Source organism: Chrysochloris asiatica, unplaced genomic scaffold, assembly GCF_000296735.1.
Source record: "Chrysochloris asiatica unplaced genomic scaffold, ChrAsi1.0 scaffold00061, whole genome shotgun sequence".
NCBI classification, from domain to species: domain Eukaryota; kingdom Metazoa; phylum Chordata; class Mammalia; order Afrosoricida; family Chrysochloridae; genus Chrysochloris; species Chrysochloris asiatica.
This window is the reverse complement of record NW_006408579.1, coordinates 8,645,499-8,660,947: the sequence shown is the minus strand read 5'-3', so window position 1 is coordinate 8,660,947 and position 15,449 is coordinate 8,645,499. Positions and strand designations below refer to the sequence as shown.

General features: G+C 35.6%; 1 protein-coding gene across 2 annotated transcripts in view; it reads right to left on the bottom strand.

Annotated features, from left to right (window-relative positions):
• The window catches only part of LSAMP (limbic system-associated membrane protein), a 1,036,759-nt gene that overhangs the window by 382,369 nt on the left and 638,941 nt on the right, over nt 1-15,449 (bottom strand). For both annotated transcript variants that reach the window (XM_006864161.1, XM_006864160.1), the window contains exon 3: nt 9,821-9,946. In XM_006864161.1, coding sequence (XP_006864223.1) covers nt 9,821-9,946 — 126 coding nt within the window. The remainder of the gene's footprint in view (nt 1-9,820; nt 9,947-15,449) is intronic.

The following is a 15,449-nucleotide window of genomic DNA, read 5'->3' as shown; positions in this document are numbered from 1 at the left end:
AGGAGAGACCAGTCCCTGGAAAAGGATATATTTGCTAAAGTGGAGGGTCAAAGAAAAAAGAGGAAGACCCTCAACAAGATGGATTAGCACAGTGACAGCAGTAAAGGCTCAGGCTTAACAACTGTCAGATTAATGCAGGAGTAGTCAGTGCTATAAATTATAACAACTAAGGAGCTCTGGTAGCGTAGTTGTTGCAAATCGGGCTGTGAACCACAAGGTCAGCAGTTCAAAACTACCAGCGGTTCCGCGGGAGAAAGATGAGGCTATCTGCTCCCGTAAAGATTTATAGCTTCGGAAACCCTGTTCAGGGTCGCTATGGGTCGGAACTGACCTAACGGCACTTAACAACAACAACAACATAGTGCTTCATTCTTTTGTCCACCGGGTCATGATGAGTCAGTGCCAACTCGACAAAACCTGACAACAACAACATACATTTTGTCAAGAATATATCATTATTTTTTCATTTTTTAACAGTTTGAAAATCTAAAGACTATTATTAACTTGAGGGTAGAACAAAAATAGAACAGGGTGTGCACATATTTGCCCCACAGTGTAGTTTGCTAATCCTTGTTATATGACTGGGAATTCCTATGAGCACACCTATTTTTCTAACTGATTTTGAAGTCTCTAGCATTCTTTGCTGTAAGTGAATTTTAGCTGAATGTATTTCTAAAATGTTTGCAGCAGTACATCAACACAGAGTTGCCAGAAATTCATGCCAGATTCAGAAGAGAATGTGGAAAGAGGGATATCATTACTGATGTCAGATGGATCTTGGGTGAAAGTAGAAAATACCAGAAAGATATTATCTGTGTTTTATTCACTATGCAAAGGCATTCAACTGTGTGAGTTTTTTTAAAATTATAGATAGCATTTCAAAGAATGGCTATACTAGAACACTTAATTGTACTCAGGTGGAAATTGTACATAGAATAAGAGGCAGTCCTTCACACAGCATAGTGTGATACTGTGTTGTTTAAAAGCAGAAAAGATGTGTGTCAGGGTCGTATCTTTCACCATACTTATTCAATCTGTATGCTGAGCAAAAACTCCAAGAAGTTTTACTATATGAAGAACATGATATCAGAATTAGAGTAAACTCATGAGCTACCAGTGATATGCAGATGACACATTGCTTGCTGAAAACGAAAGGGATTTGAAGCATTTAGTAAAGACCATCAAAGACTAGTTAGTATTCAGAATGAATTACACCTCAATATATTTTTTTGAAAAATCCAATAAATAACATCATCATAAGTGGAGAAAAGATTAACATTGTCAAGGATTTCATTTCACCTGGATCTGCAATCAATACTCATGGAAGCAGATGTCAAAAAATCAAACGATGCATTGCATTGAGTAAATTCTGCAAAAGACCTCTTTAAAGTGTTAAAAAGCAAAGATGTTATTTAGAGGAGGGAGGTGTGCCTGACCTAAACCATTGTTGTTGTTGTTGTTTAGTGCCGTCGAGTCGGTTCCGACCCATAGCGACCCTGTACAGGGTTTCCAAGGGTGTAAATCTTTATGGGAGTAGAAAGCCTCATCTTTCTCCCGCGGAGCCGCTGGTAGTTTCGAACCACTGACCTTAAGGTTCGCAGCCCGATTGGTAACTACTACGCTACCAGAGCTCCTTAGTATTTTCAATTACCATATATGCATACAAAAGCTGGACAATGAATAAGGAAAACTGAAGAAAAATCAATGGTGAAGAATATTAAGTATGCCATAGACTGTCAGAAGAACAAACAAATCTGTCTTGCAAGAAGTACAGTGGGAATGCTTCTTAGAATTGAAGATGGTAAGACTTCATCTCATGTACTTTGGATCTGTTATCAGGAGGAACCAGTCCCTGGAGCCAGCCATCATGTTTAGTAGAGTCAGCAAAAAATAGAAAGACCCTCAACAAGATAGATGGACAGTGCCTGCAACATAAGGCTCAAACACAGTAACAATTATAAGGATGACACGGGGCAGAGCTTTTTTTATTCTTTTGTATGTAGGGTTAATATGGATTGTAATCGACTTCATGGCACCTAATGATAACGGAGTCCTGGTGTGGCACTGGGGGTTAATGCGCTGGACTGCAAAGTCGGTTTGAACAGCAATGTTGGCGGTTTCTGTTCCTCAGAAAACTTATACAGGGTTGCTATGGGTTGGAACCGACTCACCAGCACTTAACAACAACAAATGACAACAACAGCATTCTTCAATACATGTAAATATTACCATCAGCCTGAAATACTTGACTTGTCTTTTGGTTATTTGTTGCCTTAAAAATTGTGGTTATTACAGGTTCTAATCAGATGTCCATGATCACTGAGAAGTTTTACAGAGTTAGCCATGAATGTCTAATCTCTTAAATCAATATTTGAAATGCCTTGATCCTTGGGTCATATTTCAAAATTATGCAAAACGAAAGGGAACCAAAAAATTCTATATTTAGGTTTGTCTGCAATAACAATTTTCCTCTGAAAATACTAGTTACTATAATTTCTCCTCTCAGTACTGCATTTCTTGCATTCTATAAATTTTGGAATGCTTTCATTTTTACTTGAAATTAGGAAATTTGTGATTTTTCTTTCAATTTCTTCCTTGACCTATTGGTAGTTTAACAATGTATTGTTTAATAGTCATATGTGTGTGCATTTTTAAGTTTTTCTTTTTTATTATTATTGATTTAAAGCTTTATTCCACTCTATTCTGTGAAAATACTTTTTTTTTTTTCAATCTTTAAAAATTTATCAAGACTTGTTTTGTAATCTAACATGTGATCTACTCTGGAGAATGATCCATGTGCACTAGAGGCAAATGTACATTGTGCCATTGTTGGTTGGGATAGTCTATATATGTTTAAGTCTAGGTTAATAGGGCTATTCAGATCATTTGTGTCCTTGATATTTCTGTATAGTTTTCAAAGTGGTGTGATGACGTCTCCAACTATTATTGTTGTGCTATTTATTTCTCCTTTCAATTTTATCAATTTAATTCAATTAATTATGGGCTTCAATGTTGGATGCATATGTGGGGGTTTCAAAATGTTCATGGAAAAATGGAATTAAAAGATAATAGAATTTTTCCACAAGTATTCTGAAACCCCCTCATATGTATTTATGATAGTTAAATCTTCTAAACAAAGGGCTCCACAGAAATCATAGCATAAATAAAATTTGAAAATACAAAAGTAAGAGAGAGTATAAATAAAACCAAAAGGTTTACTAAAGAGATCAACAAAAACAACTCTTTAGCTTGGCCTATAATGGAAAGAAGAGATAACATGCAAACAACCAAAATAAAAAAATGAAAGGTTATCATAACTGACCCAACAGAAATGAAGAACATTATGATAGAATATTATGTGTGGCAACAAATGGTTAACATAGATGAATGGGAAAATTCTTAGAAGCACACAACCTACCCAAACTGGCCTAAGAGGAAACTGATAGTCTAAGCAAACCTATAACAAGAGAAAAGATTGAACCAATGATCAAAAACTTTGCAACAAGAACAACAAATACCCTGCACCAAATGGCTAATTCTATCTAACATTTAGAGAATAATTTAATCTAATATTTTTAAACTCTTTCAAAATATATAGAAGCACATTAGTTCATTCTATGAAACATAAATAATGCTGATACCAAAACCAGGCAATGACACTACAAGAAAATAATTCTATAAACCAATATTATTTTTTAACATAGGCACAAAAATCCTCAGCAAAACACTAGTGAACAGAATCCAACAACATATTAAGAATCATACATCATGACTAAGTGCAATGTATTCCAGGGATGCAGGGATGGTTCAATATTAGAAAAATTAATCAATATGATTCATCATATCAATAGAACAAAAAAATAATCACATGATTGTCATTATGGCTACAGAAAAAGAACTTTATAAAATCCAACATTATTTCTTGATTAAAAGTATGAAGAAGATGGGAATAGAAGGGAAATTCCTCAATATGATTCCGAACGTATATAAAAAGTCAACAGTCAACATTATACTAAATGGAGAAAGACTGAGTTCTACCCTTGAAATTGGTAACAAGACAAGGTTGTCTGATCTCAGATGTCATCACTTCTGTTCAATATTGTATTTGAAGTCTTAGCTGGGCAATAAAACAAACAAACAAACAAAGATTCCCAGATTGGAAAAGAAGAGGTAAAACATATCTCTATTTGTGAATAATATGATATGATATGAATGATATCTCTATTTGTGAATGATATGATATAGAAAACTTGAAAGAGCCCACAAGAAAACTTCTAGAACTAATAGAGAAATATAGCAAATGTTCATGGTACAAGGTAACAAACAAAAAAATTGACAAGGTTTTTATAGACCAACAATGAGAAGAAACCTGAAAGAAAAATTAGGTCGATTATCCAATTTACAGTAACATCTAATAGAATATAATAACTAAAATAAATCTAATCACTGACTTGAAGGGCTTATACAATGAAACTTATAAAACAATTTTGAAAGATCAAAGAAAACTTAAAAGGAAAAGATATCTGAGTTCTTGAGTTGGAAGAGTTAATATTGTCAAGATGCCAGTACTACACAAAGCAATCTACAGATTCAACACAATTTTGATCTAAAGTCTAATAGCTTTCACTATAGAAATAGAAAAACGAATCCTCAACTTTATGTGGACTAGTAAGAGGCCCCAAGTAGCTAAAGCAATGTTGAAAGAGAAGAACAAAATACTTGAGCTTATATTTCCACATTTTAAAACATATTGCAAACCTGCAGTAATCAAAACAGCCTGGTATTAGTAACAATAGACACATAGACCAACGGAATAGACTTGAGAGTCAGAAATAGACCTATACATCTACAGTCAAGTGATTTTGGGGCAGATTGCTCAGACTCTTTGATAGGAAAAGAAGCTTTAATTCTATAAAGGGTGTTGGAAAACTGGATTTTAACATGCAGAGAAATGAAACAGGATCCATGCCTCATACTTTACATAAAAATTAATTTGCACTCAAATCTCATAAAATTTGTTAAAGAAAATGCTGTCAAGCTTAGCTTTTAAAAATGGGTTAGTTAATACAATAATACTTTTAAAAGAATGCAAACAAAATAAAAACGAATAGATGCAACTTTATAAAAATTAAACACTTGTTTGTCAAGAGACTACTGAAAAAGTATAAAGTCAAGGGACAGATTGAGAGACTATCTTCAAAAACCGTATATTATCTGACAAGAATTTAAAAACACAGTATATACACACACATATAAATATATATGTATATGCATATATTGCTATGTTAAGTGCCCTCAAGTAGGTTCTAACTCATAGTCACTCTGTATAGGATTTCCAAGGAGAAGTAGTGGGTTTGAACTATTAACCTTGTGGTTCACAGTCCAGTGCTGATCCTGCAGCACCACACCAGAGTCTCAGAGACTTGTACACTAACATTTATTGCAGCACTATTCAAGTAGCCTAACAGTGGAAACAACCTATGTAGCCCACTAACAGATGAAGGGATAAACAAAATGTCATGCATACACACAATGCAATATTACTAAGCCAGAAGAATGCTAGAACATGAAGACACTATTGTGAGTGAAATAAGTCATTCAACTGCACTTATACACAAAACAAAACAAAAACAAGAAAAAGCAAAGGTATAAAGACAAAAGCATATTAGTAGTTATTAGGGGTGAAAGGGAAGGGGAAAGGGTAGGTCAGTGGTGATATAAAATCATATTAATTAAAGACAGGGTTGAATAGTCAGTTCTAGTAATTGCTGTCAGTAAGGTGTATATCTATAAAAAGTTGAACTAGCAAAAGTTGTGTGATATGAATGTTTACAACAGTAACAAAAAAGGGTAGCTGCCGAGGCTGTTTATATACAACTAAAAGCATCATGAGATTTGGTTTCTTGATTTAGGGTTATGGTTTCATGGGGTATTCTGTTTCATTGGCCTAATAATATATTTAATGTTTCTGTTCTGCTTCCTAGTTTGATATGCAGTACCTGGCGTCTTAAAAGTTTGCAACCGCCATCCAAGACACAATAATTGGCCTACATTCGCTTGTAACAATAGAAGGATAAACACAGTCAGGAATAAGAGGAGGATTTGAATTATATGACTACAATTAATGAACACATTGATCAAATCAGTTCTGACTCATAGCATCAAATGGGTGGAGATGCAGAACTGAATTTCAATTTTTGTAGTCTTATACTTCCCAGAGTCATAAGGGTTGTTTGGATATTACAAATTGAGAAATTGCTTGACAGTGTCCTTATAGCAATGAAATGAAATGATGTAAAAAAATATATTAAATAATCTCTCAATAACAACATTACATTAAACATAATGATTACTTTTAGAGTTTGTCTTTTATACTATCTTTAAATATAATAGTTTTATATCAAATTATAATTCAGTAAAAGCAATTCTCCTTGGAATAGGAGTAGGTGGCATGGGATTGGTGGTTAATATAATGCCATTCAAGTAAAAGGTGTTCTGGAGCATTAACTGAATCTAGGAGGAAGGTGGATGATGTATGGAGGGTCATGCTTCAGATAGTCCATCATTTGCATTTGTTCCCCTGATGAGATATAAAATGAGTCTGACACACAGTGAGTTTGGGATTATTTTCCCAAGTAAGACCCTAATGTGTTTATTATCTACAAATGTTGAGTTTTATGCTTCAACAACCAACAAATATAGATTTTGAGTGAAACTTTGCTAACAAAATAGAGGCTTCTAATGCAAACACCTATCAAAATACCAGACAATTCCATAGGTTGATTTAAAGTTCACCTGAGTAATTAACCTGAGGTTTAATGTGGAATGGAGGTCCTATAATCATACACCATAACATACAGAGATTTTTAAAGAATATATAAGCAAGAACTACCTGGGCTTTTTAGAAATAACTTGGGACAGTTTCCATTGAATAGCAAACTTAGTATACCTTATAGTTTTGCAAATAGTCCATGTACCTAACATGCACATACATAAAACAGGTGTGAATGGTGAAATTATGTAAAAAGAGTTCTGGCATAGTATGCCCCTGCAGACATAGCACATGGTTCATGACATTTCCAGAAGTGAATTTTGGCCTCAATTACACTCATTCAATAGTCTGAAAATGTTACATTTTATCATATTTGCATAATAAAAATATTAGCCATGGTCAAGTAGTTAGTTGTGAATTAAGTTTGATGGCATCCCAGTAATCGGAAAATCACTAACTGAAACTTTGTGTTTCCTCTGGGGAAGTTTGTGAACCTATTATACATTAAATCTCTAGATACTTTGAATCTTCTTATAAATATCTAGAGATTCAATGTCTATGCTCATTTTGAAGTGAACACCATGGAAGATAACTCAAAAGTTACAGGGATCAGAGGTGAGTGCACCAAGTCTTTGTTCTATGCCTTAAGCAATGATCTTGACCAGAGCTTGCACAAGCTTGTGTAAAGGGCTTTGTAGGTCTATGGATCTTTGTTGCAATTACTCAAGTCTGCTGTTTTAGAACAAAAGTAGCCCTAGACAATATGTACAAGAATGAGTGTGACTGTGTTTCCAATATACTTTATTTATTCTCTAGAAGAGAATATTACTTAAAAGTTGGGGGCTATCTACCAAAAAAGATATTGTATAAGAATAATTGCAATATCACTCCACTTTTCAGAAAAATTAAATAGAAGGCCTCACTCTAACATTTCCAAAGGCATGGCTTTGCATATGAGAAAATGCAATGTGCATAATAGGGGAATATTCATGCAGAATTTTGAAGAAATTTCCACAAGCAGGAGGATCTGGGAACCCAGTTGTGGTGATGGATAAGGGCAGGGAAAAGTCAAACTCGGAAACGACTGCAGGGGACTAATTGTCTTCTTTTCACTGAATTAGCAACAATAGCCAATAATTCATGTTGAGCTCATACACTTTAGTCTACACCTGATGCCCAACCACAGACTCAGAATCAATGTTAGATCATTAGAAGTTACAAACTCTTTTGAGGTATTCCCGAAAATTTTTTTTCATAATGTACTGCATATTAGGAAACTGACCTACAGTTCAAATCAAAGTAAAACAAATTTAAAAAAACTAACATATGAACAAATAACAACATCAGTTTAATTGCTACAAAGCATTACCTCGAGACACTCAAGCAGCAAAACTGGCAGGTATTTTAGATACAGCATCAAATCATTTGATGCTTCTATCTTTGTTGTCTTGGGAAACTGTAGTATTAAAGATTATGATATATAAATTATATTATTGTTGTTCAGTGCTGTTGAGTCATTTCAGACTCATAGGACCCTGTATAGGGTTTTAAAAACTGTACATCTTTGCAGATGTAGAAAGCCTTATCGTTCTCTTGTGGAGTGACTGGTGGGCTCGAACCATCAACCTTGTGGTTCTCAGTCCAATGCTTATCATACAGACTCACTGTACCCCTAGAAATTATGTACACAAGGGAATTCAAAAAAGTTCATAGAAAAATGGACTTAATGAAAAAAATTTCATGGAAATACGGAATTAAAAGACAATGGAATTACCCTACAAACATTTTAAACAGGGGGTTAGAGGTGCCAATATTACACACATTTGAAAATTCATGCATAACTTGACTTCCCCAAATATTAACAATTAAGCTTACTGTTGATCCAGAAGTCTTTTCAATAGCATAAGCAGTCAATGAATACATATATCTTATATGTTAGATTATTATATACTGCATTCACATAAAAAAATGCATTTTCAACATGAGACAAAAAGGTATTTTACAAAAAGTGAAAAGTTTCCACACTTGCTGGTGTATTTGCAAGGATAACATCATGAATTTCCTTTTTTTGTCTTTTTTTTTTTAAACAATGGTCCTTACACTGGGTTCATTTATTTTGAAAGGTGGACAACTGCAGCTGCAGAACCTCAATTTGCAGTTCACATCAAGCAATTAAACTTTTTCTTATAACGCTATGCCTTTCCTCGGTTACACAGGAGCACTTCCATCATCAATAGTGGTGTGATTCAAGGTTTACGATGCTGCAATAAACATGATGAAAAATACGTGAGACCCACGAGGGATCATTTTTTACTGTGATATGCAATTTACTGGAAAGACCAACTGTTCATGCAGAGATGATGAGTGTCACATGGTGTTAAAAAAAAAAAAAAAGAAAAAAAGTGTATATTAGTGGACCCAGGCAGCTGACACCCCTGTTGTTCAAAGGTCAACAGGATCCCTGGTGATACAATGGTTAGTGTTGAGCTAACAAAAAGGTCAGTGTTTTGAACCTATCAGCTGCTCCATGGGAGAAAGATGTGGTAGTCTGATTTGAAAACTACCAGCTGTTCCACGGGAGAAAGGTGAGGCTTTCAGCTCGCATAAAAATTTACAGCCTCGGAAACCCTGTACAGGGTAGTTATAAGTTGGAACTGACTCCACGGCACATAACAACAACAACAACAAATATATATATGAGGATGTTTCAAAAAGCTTTTGTGTTTGTATAATTAGTATAAACACTGGCCTGCAAACCACAAGGTTAGTAGTTTATACCTACCAGCTGCTCTTTGGAAACTCTATACAGGATTGCTGTGAGTTGGAATCAACTCAGTCACACTTAACAACCACAAAAAAATGGATGTAGAATTGATTGAGATGAACATATTATTGGATCATGGGGGCCCTAAATAAGATCTATGGCACAATTCTGTCAATGTCTTAAAAACAAGTTGCATGTAGAGCTCATGAGTCAATGAAATCTTGACAGCATGAGTATATCAAAGAGTGTTTACCATCTTGGAGACTGGAAGGCTGGTTGCTTACCAGTTGGTGTAAGGTGTCTCCAGGTGATAACAGGTTCAGGGCGGCCATTTGCCATACAAACCAGGGTCACATTGCTGCCCTCATTCACAGTGACATCGGAGGAGATGTTGGAGATCTTTGGTGGAACTGTAAACACAAAATGAAGTTGCATATGTAATTATATCAGTAAAAACAAGCTTTTACCCATTGGACATTTAAATGAATATGCATTTTTTGTTAAAAAACAAAAACAAAAACAAACAAGCTTGCCATACTGGTTCATACAATTGTTGTGGTGGTGGTTGTGTTAAGTGCCATTGAGTCTTTTCTGACTCATTGTGACTCTGCAAGGCTGTAAATCTTTACAGGAGCAGAAAACTTCACCTTTATCCCACTGTTCATGCAACTGGAAATGGAAAATTTGAACTAATTGGTTTCCTAGTGTAAATCATTTGAAATTTGTTTTGAGAAGGAAAAGCGCTTTTAAGATCCAGGCATTGCATCTGCTCATCAGTTCCCTTGAGGAGATACTAAAGTGTCACTGTAAGGGCTAATGATGGCTATCTGAGTTCTGCAAAAAGGAGGACACGGAGTAGTATAATGAAAATGTCTTAGCTCCTTTTTGATTCAATTAAACCTTATTTGGTTATACAACCTAAGGATAATTTTACCTTATTCTTATATTCATTCATATCAAATGAATATAAACCAGGTTCGTTTGTCTTTATTTATTTATTTTTTTTAACAAATGTCAGGGAAACAAATATCACATCATTGCGTTAAAATGTGAGAATCCTCAGTTACTTATAAGTACGTTGTGGGTTAATCATTACAATAGAAAGCCTCTAAGTAGCATCTTAGTGTGTAACAGGTCAGATGATGTATGTTAGCGCTTAAAAATGCAATAATAAAGCCAAAATCACAGACAGGTAATTACAGAAATACTATTATTATCCCAGTGCTACTATTACTGGTAGTACTACAAACAATTTAACAATAGACAGCACACAATAGCAACAGCATACGTTAATTAAGCATTTACTATACACAAGAACCCTGTGTAAAGTCCTTTAAAAGTATTATCTCAATTACTCTTCATAAGAAGGAAGTAAAATCCTATAAGGTAGATACTATTAATATTTTATTTATTTCTCCCCTCAAATCCACCTTTCTTTCTTTTTCTTTTTTTTATTAATGGTTGGGAAATTCAGGCTTAGAGGCACACTCCAGGGCCCGTGCTTTCAAGCACTATGCGAACAAAACATCATCTTCACAATCCAAGCTACCAGATGGCCAAAACTGAGGGAAATTACTTTTTGGTGATGTGAGAAATGAGTCCCCAAGGGCAAGCTGTGCTGCCTTCTGACTCACTTCATTAGTGTTCAGGGTGGCAACATTAGATCCCACGTTGGTTGGCTTGAGTGGGAAGTGAATTACTCACAAATTTCATCACAGAGGCTATGCACTGATTACAAATAGCAGGATTTATAGTTTGACTGTGTTTTGTTTTTTTCTTTTTCTTCCTTATTCTTCTTTAGCTCTTACTTGTTTCTGCTATCCCTGAGAAAGTATGTGTCATGGGGAGGAACAAGGACAAAACAGCAGGAAGGAGTTCAGTTACAGCAACAACAAAAACCTTATTATTTTATTTTATTTTTTTCACTTTTCCTGTCCATCAGTGATTCTGTGTGATGACAAATAAATCAGAACAATTTCCTGCTATGCCAAGCATAGAGAAAACTTCCTGGAAACCCATCAGATCTCTGCGCATCCTTGTTAAGAGACAATGATGGTATCTGGTCAACTGATTGGTCCAGAGTCTCACACGAAGGAAGTATGAAGACATTTCTCATTGCCTGCACTAGTGATTCCAAACCAAATGGCAGGAATAAAATGTATTTGATTCTCATTACTTTGTCATTTCTATTTATAGAGTTTCTATTATTTTTTTCTTTTTAAAAGTTTTTCTTTAAAAAATTCTTTCATTTTCTAATATTCACACCAAGGAATCATTTAAGATGATTAAAAAAAAAAAAAAAAGATTTAAACATCCTAGGTACCTTTCTACACAGTCTAAAACCTAGATCATGGGTTGTATATGGTAATATAATACAATATATATCACACATGTTGTATACTATATGTATATTGAATGCCTGGTGTAGAGCTGTGGGTTCAGCACTGGGCTGTGAACCATAAAGTCGGCAGTTGAAACCCACCAGCTACTCTTCAGAAACCTTATACAAGCTCACTATGAGTTGGAACTGACTTGATGGAACTTAACAACAACATGTTGTTATTAAACGCCCTCGAGTTGGTATCACCCCACAGTGACTCTGTATAGGGTTTCTAAGGAGCAGATGGTGAGCTTGAACCACTGATCTTACTGTTCCAACTGACTTTGCAGTCTAGAGCATTAAGCCACAGTACCACACCAGGTCTCCTCGAATATATTGTAATCGTGTATACAAATTATAACAGATCTTACTACTCAATTTTGCAGTCACCACTGAATTCCAAAATGGGGCACAGTGTAAAGAGAAAAAATTCAGATATGTTCTCATTAAAGAGAGAGGATAAGTAAAGTAAGAAGAAAGAGAACAATAGCAAAAACAAATTAAAAGTCTTCCATATCCCTAATACAAAAAAATACAAGTTTACAGATCAGAAACTACTACTCATGGTTATGTTCCATAGAAAACTAACTATAATAAAATTTATTTCTATTGCCTTTCTTTTATAAGAGGTATATTTAAAGACTGTATTTACATGGAATGGAATTTAAGATACTTGTTCAATGTTACATAGATAGATCCATTGTTGCTATTGCTAGATGCTTTTAACTCGGTTTAGACTCATAGCAACCCTACGCACCGCAGAATGAAACACTGTCTGTTCCTACACCATTCTCACAATTGTTACACTTGAGCCCATTGCTTCTGCTACTGTACCAATCCATTTCATTTATATCTTCCTGATAGAACTGGGTATAAAATCTAGAATTAATAGACTCTAGGCCCATGCTCTGCAGTCCTGGTGTGGTGCTGTATGATAAGCACTGGGTTACTAACTGCAAGGTCAGTGGTTCAAACCTACCAGGCACATCTTAGAAACCCTATAAAGGGTCACCATGAGTTTGGAACTGCCTTGACAGCACTTAATAACAACAGGATTATGTTCTGGCCCATAAAATCTACTGCCTCTTTTAGTTAAAGAAAATATATTTAGAGACTGGTGGTGGTGGTCATGGTTGTGTGCAGTGGAGTCAGTTTTGACTCATAGTCACCATGTATCGGGTTTCTGAAGCTGTAAATCTTTATGGAAGCAGAAAGCCTCACGTTTCTCACACAGAGCAGCTGGTAGATTCGAACTATTGACCTTGCAGTTAGCATACCAATTTGTAACCCACTATGCTGCTAGGGCTTCTTATTAAGAGACTAGAGATATAGAAAGTGTCAGTGTCAAACAGACATGGAGCCATGTTGACATTCTATCCTACCATCCTCTGGATTACTCCCAATGAGTCTCACTATATCATTTATTCCTCAACTTTATTGTATTTTGTTCCATCTCTTCCCCATGAGTATATATCATATATATATATATATGATATAGTATTTTTATTCTATAAAAAAAATCCCTTTCCAACCTCATGTTACCCTTTTAGTGACTTTCAACATCCCTTTCTCCATATTTCTTAAGCAAATTGTTGCATACACTGTCTCAATCTCCAAGCCATTCTTTAATTTTCAGTGAAATCTGTTTCTTCCTTTATTTAACTGCCAAAGAAACTGCTCTCAGAAAAGTTCAATGAACACTTTTTGTTAGTATCCTATCTTTCTGTGAAGTATTTGACTTTGTTCAGCACAGCTTCCTTCTTCTAAACCTTTCTTTTCTTGGTTCCTACACCAAACTCAGCAGACCTGATGTGGCGCTGTGGGTTAATGCGCCAGACTGCAAAGTCATTTGAACTTCAAGGTTGGTGGTTTAAACTCACTGCTCCTCAGAAATCCTATACAAGGTTGCTGTGGGTTGGAACTGACTCAACGGCACTTAACAACAACACCAAACTCAACTGCTTTGCCACTTATCCTTCAAGCCAGACTTCTCATTTTAACTTTTTCATCTTGTCCTGGTCCTTCAATATCTTCATTTCCTAGGGTCCTTTCACTGCTCTCTCTATTTATCTCAAACCGCACAATCATTGTGAGTGATCTTATCCACTCGCTAGCTTCAGATGCTGTTGCTATGCAATTGAACAACTCCCAAATTAGTATCACTAGTCTAGATTTTCCTCATGATCTTCATATGTAATTTCCAGTTGGCTATTCTACACCTGAATTGAATGTCTCACAGATACCCAAGATAGAATCAACATTCTTAAAACTGAACTCATCATTTTTCTTCCCTCAAAACTTTTGTACTCTGTGTCCACTATTTTAGTTAGTGGTACTATAGAATAAGCACTGGACTGCTGACCGCATATAAGCTATTCAAATTCACCAACTGTTCCTTGGAATCCCTATACAAGGTCGCTATGAGTTGAAACCAACTCAACAGCATTTCACAACAGCAGCAATTTCTACAAAAGGAGCCCTGGTGGCACTGTAGGGTAAGCACTGCTAACCACAAGGTAAGCAATTCAGATCCAACAGCAATTTCACAGGAGGAAGATGAGATTTTCTGCTCCCATGAAGACTTCCAGCTCTGGAAACCCTCTGAGTCAGAAGCAACTCAATGGCAATGTGCTTTTGTTGTTGTTTAAAATCACATTGCAGCACTGTAGGATAAGCACTGGACTAGTAACTGCAAGGTTGGTGGTTCAAAATCACCAGCCACTCCTCAGAAATCCTATATAGGGTTGTTATGAGTTAGAACAAATTCGATGGCACTTAACAACAACATCAATCTTGTTCTAACTCTCAGTACTTTTTATTTTTGGCCTGAACTACGGCAAAATAATTAATCTGGTTTAACTGTCTCCTAGGCAACCCTATACAGGGTCGCTATGGGTCGGAACTGACTCGACAGCACTTCATAACAACAACAACAATGCCTCTAGCATCCCTGTCGTCATGCACTGCACTCATTCACCAAAGGATTTTCCCCCCTACATTGCAAATGTTATCCTTTGATCAGTCTTACTGCACACAAAATAAAATCCAAACTTTTTAACATGATTTAAAAGGCCCATCCTAATTGGCTTCTGCTTATCTCTCTGTCTCATTTCCTATGCCTTTTGTTTTGCATCAACCAGTCATATCAAACAACTTCTGGTTGCTGAAATGTGCTACCTTCTTTTTCTGTCTCCTGCATACTTAACATTCAATTTTCTGTACATGGAATATTCTTTTTTCAGCTATTTGTGAGATTAACCTCTTTCCCCTTTTAGGTCAACCTCTCACTTTTTGAGTTAAAATTTTCCTGCCTTCCCTCCATCCTCCCCTCCCAACATCTGGCTTGATACTGGATGAAATGTGCCTCTTGTGTTCTCACATTGTATCATGGTTTCTCTATCGTAGCACTGAATTGCAATTGCTTTATTTGTTGACTATAACTTTTAGAGCAGGCAGAAGTTAGAGTCTTTGTTTTCTTGACCACTGATTCCTACATAGCATGGTGCATAAGAAATGGTCTTGTTGTTAAGTAC